This window comes from Ruditapes philippinarum, unplaced genomic scaffold (assembly GCF_026571515.1).
Source record: "Ruditapes philippinarum isolate M1 unplaced genomic scaffold, ASM2657151v2 ctg10727_1_1_1_1, whole genome shotgun sequence".
Taxonomy (NCBI): domain Eukaryota; kingdom Metazoa; phylum Mollusca; class Bivalvia; order Venerida; family Veneridae; genus Ruditapes; species Ruditapes philippinarum.
Window position 1 is genome coordinate 20,506 of NW_026857094.1, and position 9,248 is coordinate 29,753.

At 33.8% G+C, this 9,248-nt stretch overlaps 1 protein-coding gene across 1 annotated transcript; it reads right to left on the reverse strand.

Moving 5' to 3' along the window:
• Positions 1-2,280: 2,280 nt before the first annotated feature.
• LOC132748754 (uncharacterized) lies at positions 2,281-4,020 on the reverse strand. The gene has a single exon (XM_060738390.1). It carries the CDS (start codon positions 4,018-4,020, stop codon positions 2,281-2,283), a length of 1,740 nt encoding a protein of 579 aa, XP_060594373.1.
• Positions 4,021-9,248: the final 5,228 nt, after the last annotated feature.

Sequence of the window (9,248 nt, forward strand, 5' to 3'; positions counted from 1 at the left end):
CATGTACATTTATTTCGTTATCATCTTTTGTAGATTTCTTCACTAGAAGTACTTTACCTGATCTTGAATGAAGAATTTCTATTTTTTTTAAGTTTTTAGGTTTTCCGACCTCAGTGGAGCTCCTTTAAAGTTAAACGACCACTATGACTATAACTTACCGGGCACTTTGTACATTAAATATCATCTTCTAAGATATACTATTCATATATTAAACTCCTTTAGGTGAACAAATGGCAGCCCAAACATCAAATTCCTCTTTTCCTATCTTCACAACATGACAATTCCGGTATTTAAATTCTGAAGGGTAAGACTTATACTTTAATTCAATAGATATCTTTAGAAAGATCTAATAAAGAATCCTTAAATGCCTAACTAATTTCTTTAATGATTAACTTATGATGATGTATCCTCAAAGCTATTTTGATAATTTTTATTCTTTGTATCTCTTGGAAAATATCAATGAAAAGCGGCCTCTGTGACTGGGTACTGAGAACCTATAATCCCTCACCGTTGTCGATTTGAATCCCGCCCGAAATTGGTATTCTATCTTGTTATGGAAGGTCGGAAAGTTGTGGAGAAGGAATGTTTCCATATACGATCTGATCAGTGCAAATGTGAATTAAAACTAGTATATAATTATCCAATGATAAATATGGAAAATAGACATAATAGGAATTTTGTTTCGCCTTGTACAAGCAGGAAGATATATTACTTTTGTTATACACAGTTCATCATTTATAATACATTTTTCACACTATACAGTAAGGCTGTCAAAAAGCAGGAATGATTATAAAACATAATGCTATGTTGAACGAAATATTCTTTTTGCATATAGCAATGAAGATGGTATGTAGTAAATGGTCGTTATGAAAATATTAATTTATGTAATAACAGTATTGAAGATATAATACATCTTTAATCTTACACTTGCCATTTTATAAAAAGGTTAGTAATCAGTTAATTTTAAGTTTCTAAATTTAATTGAATATCTCAGTACGCAGAAAAAAAATCAAAATGAATTTAAAACCATGTCTACAGAAAGATGAATTATATATACATATTTGTCTTTCATTTTATTAGATCATTTAATTCTGTTAAAAGATAATTAAAAAAAATCGGTAATCTAAATAGAATAAACGGGGTCAAAACTATAAATAACTGTCAACATATAAATATCGTCTGTCTACTATGATGCTATGTTCTCACCGTGGATCAGATCAACTCGATCGTCCCGATCACATTAATTCCCCGATGAAGCCCGACCAAGCTGGATTAAATGCACATTCACGCGACTTCTACACGACCTCAGTCGACCCTACACGTTGTTTTACGACTTCTTCTCGACGACAACCCGACCAACATCCCGACTTCTTCTCGATCACCAACGAGTCATACACGATCTCAACTAGACTATCTGGACCTCTGCTCGATCGTTGCAAGATTTCAACCCGACCAGTTCGGATAATGCTCGAGTAGAAGTCGAGATGATCGTGTACAGATCGGGTAAGAGATGTATACCCGACCAAACTAGATCTTCTACTCGATCACTATACGATCGAATCTCGGCCGCTTATTTACTCGATCGCTACTCGAATTTTGTAGACATGTCAAAAAAAATCGGGTAGGAAGCCAGAGCCATGCCGACCAATGTAGATCGCTCCGACCACCCCCGATCACGCATGCAGACTGAACTAGACCGGTACCCGATCGCTTGATCGTGCTTGATGAAGTTGATCTGATCGACGGTGAGAACACAGCATTAACATTTTCTTTACTCGTTTGTACTGGTGATTGGATAACAAGTTGCACATGCTTTCTACCTCGCGAAAATGTGATGTCAGCGGGTGGTTTATTGAAATAGTGGATGCTGTTAATATGAATTGTCAAAGGTCAACCATTATAATTAGAGTAGTAAAACAATATTTGATTTATATAAAAAATGGATAAATACATGTGATAGAAAGAGCAGCGAAACACGAGGCTATCTGATTTGTAGGAGAGTATAAATCATATTGCCAAGTTTTTTTATGTTTTTTCTCATTGTATCTTAGCCTAAAATAAAAACACGTTCCATGTCGTTACAATATGAAACCCAAGAAAGACAGTAAGCAATGTACGAGCATCTGAATATGACTTTTCTATCATTATCCACAACAAGTAAACCCAAGAAAATGCTAATCAACGAAACATGCGCTATTTGACAGCGCGGTATTGGGAGTGCAGGTAACTAATACCTGTTAATTGTTCAACATAATAATCATTATGTCAAAATCAATGTCTTTAGAATGATATCTTAAACTTCTGTAGTTTAATTTTACCAACGCATGAGTTTGTTATTGCAAGAAGTGATTTATCACGTGAGATACATAGTCTATACGGATATATCATATCTAGCTTGTACGATGATAAGATCTGGCCAGTTTGTGAGACTTGTACAATAGAATTTGTTCTATTACAACAAACCAAAATAGTATCAGAGGGACCAACTGCTACACCACAAGGTTCCTGTATTTGTTCATCCTTCACTACGACCCTCGTGTTTGTCTTGACGTCATATATGTAGACAGTATGCTCGTCTCTATCCGTAAGCACCACTTTATCACTGCTCCTTATGTAAGTGCAAGCGCTTTTTTCTATAGGATATGCCTTGTTTGGAAAGTTGATATTGAAATCTTTCTCTTTCCCTTTAGATGATATGATAAGAACAGGTGTTGAATGGTCAAATGTCCCGCCAACAAAATGTTCATCATCTTTTAGACAAATCGAGCCATATTTCGTTGTCACTTTGATTGTTCTTTCTAAAGTTATGTCATTAGATTTGTTAACACGTAGAATGTCTACCAATAATTTAGCATCACTTGTTATCGCTACTTCATCTTTAGATACTGCAACAACAGATTGGGGCATATAAGATAACTGATATGATCCTACTCTCTCAAGCTTTTCATTGTAAACTAAGAATTTCCTGTTAAAATTATCAACGGTGACAAGTCTACCATCTGGTAAGAAATCAATCCCTGTATACAATGGTTCTTTTTCTTTATTGTTTTTCTGCTTTAAATTAGTGGAATTGACTCGTGTGATACTCATTGCCTGGCTAACAGGAGCTAGAGCGTCGGTTGTTTCTGACAGATGGAACTTTAGAGACAGTTGTCCTGGAACATAATCTGTGATTGGTAGAGGGGGGAGTTTTAATGTTTCATCGAAATCAAAATTTACAATAACGGTCTCTAAGCCTTGGCATTCTGCATCGACATTTTGGTCAAGAACAATGATGTCATTCTTCATCTTCTGCTCTACTATAAATTGTTGTACTATAGTTCCACTCTGATACACATTATTAACGGTTTCAAGATACGTTGATATATCAGCCAGATATTTCTCGTTCTGTGACTGCTTCATTGTCATCTTTTCTAATGTCTCTTTCTGAAACCATTTAACGTCTTTAACAACTGAAATTTCTAACTCGTCAAACATTTTCATTACTTCATTACGCATTCGCCTGATTTTATTTGGTATTTCTTTAACATCTTCATCTAGTTTCTCTTTTGAGGAGGCAATGCTGGCAACGATCAATTTAGCCTTCTGTCTCACTTTCTCTAATTCAACCGTTAAAGATGAATTTCTGTAGGTTGACCTTCCAGCGACCTTTTGAATTTCCACAACGTTGTGACATTTACGATGATCAACAATAGCACATGTACTGCAGCAGAGCTGATTCTCATCTTCGCAGAAGAATTTTAGAACTTCCTGATGTTGATCACATTGGTCTAATCCTTTCATATCAAACGAGCCTTGTTTCGTTCTCGCTGCATTCGCGTTCAGTAACTTGTGACTTTTTAAATAATCGTGTTTGTAATGAACGTTGGAACAATCCAAACACTGGAATTCACCACATGTAGAACAAAACTTTTCGGCTGTCGATTGTTTATCGTTGTTCAAACATGGTTGACACAGAATTGGTTCCACAAGTCCTGGGACTTCATCGTTTCCCGCATTTATAGCACAACTTTTCGCCATGTTAAATCAAAATCAGTCACTAGCAATGCAGTTTTAAATGCGTTTCTTTTAGTATAATGGTTAGTTTTGTGACACCTTCGTGGTTTTGTATAAAAGTTCCGCATCCGTTCGAGAAAAAAGGCCATTTTATTATGTCAGCTGTATTCGTGAAAAAAAAACAATGTTAAGGAAATTAATACTTATTGTCTTTTGATTTAAAATCGTGCAAAAACGTTTTACATTATAGACATAGCACTATTTTTAGATTCATTACATCAATCCATATATAGCGATGCAAATAAGGATTAACCTCTGCATTACTTTTACAAAAAATACCAAATCTTCACATTGACTAATGTTATAACAACTTTTTTCTAAGCTCCGCATATCTTAGACACACTATCAAAAAGTGAAACTCTGTTTCAACTGTTTTCATGTTATAGGATTTACATATAGCCGTTGCGCATGCGAAGTGTTCGTATGTCTTCCAGTTTCAATAAATAACTTTTATGGAGATATACGGATTTTTGATAAAGTTGTCATATATTTTCTATCTTGTACATAATCAATATACTTCTCGCGTTCAAATATATGTGTTTAAATAAACTATAGCTTTGTACTCTCGGAGAATCATTTGATTCTGTGAATCATTACTGCTTATAAGTAAATAAATGTTTTATTAATGTGTCCTATGTAAACATATACAAAGCAATTAACAAACAAAACATGGAATAACACTTATATACACCCGGCCCAATGGGCCTATAAGACACAACTAACAATAATCTAAAAACAAGTGAACAATATAAAAGGAATGTATGGATCAAAAAAGATTTTTATGTACTTCTCATTGAATTTTGTTTTAGTATTCTAAGTAGTTTAACAATGAGAGTGTACAATATATTAGAAATCTTATTCGTCAATTTTGTCCATAAATATATTTGACAAATATGAATACAATGACCAAAATTTACAAGATACATTTAAAGACCCATTATGCCTAAAATTGCTTTTATTTTCATTTCTTAAGTTGTTTTTTTTTTTTGTTTTGTTTTGTTTTTTGTGTGTGTGTGTGTGTGTCTTGCTATACTTTGTGAAAAGTTACTCACTGGCCAATAACCTGAACCATCTTTTGCCTCAGTTACATTTGGCAATAAGTACAGTTGTAGTGATTAAGTATTTTTTATGAAAGTCAAAATACTAATTTCCTTATATCTTTTTACTTTTATGACACATAATTTCACTTTCTTAGCTACTTTGCTAAAGTGATAAACTACTCATATTTTAAATGTCATAACACTCATTTTTGATCTTTCACAAGAAGAAAAAAATTATTCCTTATTGAGTCATAATGTGGCTTTAAGTTATCTTTCTGAGTCATAATGTGCCTTTAAGTAACCTTTCTTGGTCATAATGTGCCTTTAAGTTACCTTTCTAAGTCAAAATGTGCCTTTAAGTTACCTTTCTGAGTCATAATGTGCCTTTAAGTTACCTTTCTGAGTCATATTTGCCTTGAAGTTACCTTTCTGAGTCATAGTGTGCCTATAAGTTATCTTTTTGAGTCATAATGTGCCTTTAGATTACCTTTCTGAGTCATAATGTGCCTTTTAGTTACCTCTCTGAGTCATAATATGACTTTAAGTTACCTTTCTGAGTCATAATGGTCCTTTAAGTTACCTTTCTGAATCATACTGTGCCTTTCAATTATCATTTCCATACCTTCAATTACAACAGATCCTTTTATAAAATATATGTATTAGCTGTTTATAGAACCTTTTAACAATGGTATAAAGTTCAAGATATGTTTAGGTATGATATGATATGATTTCAGTAAAGAATACTTAACTTTGTAACTTAAACATTGCTTAAAACAAAAGCAGAAATTTAACATTTGTCAAATTCCATTGATAAGTAATGGTTAGGCTAAAATAATTATCTAAACATAAAACAAAATAACCACGTCACTGCAATGCATTATATATTAGAACATTAAAATCTTGCCAAACCATTTTAAAGTCATCGATATCAACTCTGTCCTACATTTACAGTTAAAAAATTATTAAATTATAACTTTCAGGAATATTTAAGATTATTAAAGCATTAAGAATCGACAATATATAACAGTATCGGCATAAATTACAACGTAAGCAAAATACAAGGCCAGTGTTAGCCTTGTAGCAATATGAAACTGTTTCCTGCATTTTAACTCTGACATGGGTTGTTGGTTCGAGCTCTATTCTGATTACAAGCATGTTTCCTCTGCCTGATTTGTCTCTTCTTGTGTCTCTGCAAATGAATCTGCAGTATTTAGTTGTGCTATGCTGATTATAGGGTTCTTACAAGCGAACGAAAGTCCCACCGATCTCGAATATCGATAGGCGGTAACTGTCATCCGTTAGCACGTAACCCTTAAGTTTAGCACGTGACCCTTTTCTTCTGTCCTCAAATATTCCTTTCTTGTGGTATATTTTATTCTAATATTCTTTTCTTATAATATTTCTTTCTTTTCCTATGATATACCTTTCTTTTCTTATGTGTCCTTTCTTTTCTTAAGATACTCCTTTCTTTCCTTATGAAATTCCTTTCTTTCCCTCCTTTTCTTATGATATACCTCTCTTGTGATATTCCTTTCTTATTATATTCTTTTCTTATGATATTCTTCTCTTATGATATTCCTTTCTTATGGTATTCCTTTCTTGTGATTTTCCTCTCTTATGATAGTTTTCTCGTGTGATATTCCCTTCATATAATATTCCTCTCTTATGATATTCATCTCTTATGATATTCCTCTCTTAAGGTATCCCTCACTTGTGATATTCCTTTCTTATGATATTCTTTTCTTATGATATTCTTCTCTTATGATATTCACTCTTATGGTATTCCTTTCTTGTGATATTCCTCTCGTATGATAGTTTTCTCTTGTGATATTCCCTTCATATAATATTCCTTTCTTATGATATTCCTCTCTTATGATATTCCTCTCTTATTGTATTCCTTTCTGTTAATGATTTTCCTTGCTTATGATATTCCTTACTTATGATATAATGGTATTCTGAAATTCCTTTCTTGTGATCATACTTTATTCCAACTTTCCTTTCTTCTGAATCAGAAGACAGGAATATCATTAAATAATATCAGAAAATCTGATATTAAATTCTGATATTCTTTTCTTCTGATATTATTGTATTTTGATATTCCGCCAGTCTAATAATATTTTATGCCGATATTCCGCCATTCTGATAATATTTTATTCTGACATTCCTTTCTTCTGATATTATTTTATTCCGATGACCCTTTCTTCTAATATCATTTTTTCAGATATTCCGTTCTTCTAATATTGTTTTTCCTCTGATGTTCTCATTTTAGTCAGATACGCCCTCCATTTCTTTCAATTTTATTCCTGTACATATCGACCCATTTTACTATGTTCTCACCGCCGATCAGATCAACTCGATCGTCCCGATCACATTAATTCCCCGATGAAGCCCGACCAAGCTGGATTAAATGAACATTCACGACTCCTACACGACCTCAAGTCGACCCGACAACTCGACCAACATCCCTACTTCTTCTCGATCACCCAGACCTATACGCCAGATGTCAAATACACGATCTCCACTATACTAAGTGGACCCTCTGCTCGATCGTTGCTTTAGATTTTCCACCCGATCCAGATCGTAAATGATCGTAATCGAAGGTACAGTGAAAAAGTCGTGAAATAGAAGTCGTAAGATGATCGTGTACAGATCGGGTAAGAGATGTATACCCGACCAAACTAGATCGTTACACGATTTATTCTCGATTAACTAGATCTTCTATTCGATCACTATACGATCGCTTCTCGGCCGCTTATCTACTCGATCACTACTCGTCAAAAAAATTCGGGTAGAAAGCCCGAGCCATGCCGACCAAGGTAGACCGCTCCGACCACCCCCGATCACGCATGCAGACCGAGCTAGACAGGTACCCGATCGCTTGATCGTGCTTGATCGAGTTGATCTGATCTGCGGTGAGAACACAGCATCACAGTTGTACATCCATACGTTGATAAATTATATTTGTCGATTAACTTGCTTTTGTCGCTTGTATTTTTTCAAATAATGTTTGAGTCTTCTTGACCCTCACTGCCGTTCTCCACGGTTGTACTAATTGTTTCTTTGAACATTTTACTTTCTCTTCCAGTTCTAGAATCTTTTTTAAATGTCACCTGTCGTTAAAATTCTTCTACAATATTAAAATCTGTGGCAATGTCTTCAACTCAATTTTACATCATTAAATAAGAGATTAAATGGAACTGGAAACATTTTTATTTCGAGATTAACCCACCATCTGATGCAGATCTAGACCAAACATTTGTGTGAAAAAAAATCAGATCGTTCGATCATTCCAGTACCCAATTGAAATTTGTAAAACTGTAATATGATAGTGGCAAAATAATAACAAATAGTATATACCTTTAATTTGTAGGTGAAAGGTCGACACAAAATATAAAAAATTCTGATCTGAGATTAAATTTTAATTGAATCTTTCTAGAATAAACTTCTTGATGTGTTTTAAACATATGGGCTCTTTGGCATGAATTGTGGTCATCTTTGCATGAATTGTGGTCATCTTTGGCATGACTTGTGGTCATCATTTTATAATATACACAGTCAAATTTCTTTTCCTATTTTTAAAAGATAACTTATAAAATTGCTAGTCCGAAGATCTCATAGCGGTTAATTTTTTTACAGTAATTCAAAGTTTTTTAAATTAATTTAGATTTGCGACATTTAAGGTAGTTTGATGAGCATGAAGGCAGTAAGGGAAAAATGGTGCCGACATTTAAACGGTAAAATAATTCTTGAAAACATTTATGCGGAATTGTGAAATTTCGTTGCGAACATTATAACGGCGCCACAACGTTCCCAGATGTTTTAAGTAGGAAATTAAATACTTTCTGTTTTAAAAGCTTTTTACGAAACCTCAGTGGTAGTTCTTTTAAAGATCAACAAGCGGAGTATTCTTTCAAACCAACCGCCCAATATCAAAATGCAAGTCGGCACCCTTTTTCAATGGCCTGTCAGTATCAGGTGTGCAGATTTTCGTATTAGCATCAGACTTTTTCTCCTGATTTTGAGCAAGCTGTTATTCTGTTAAAAAGGGGTCATCTTTGTGAATACAGAGCTTCCGTTTGTATTTAATTGTCCATGTAAAAATTACGCGTATTTGTAGTTTCTTATGATTTTTTTAAAAGCATGTTTTCGAGT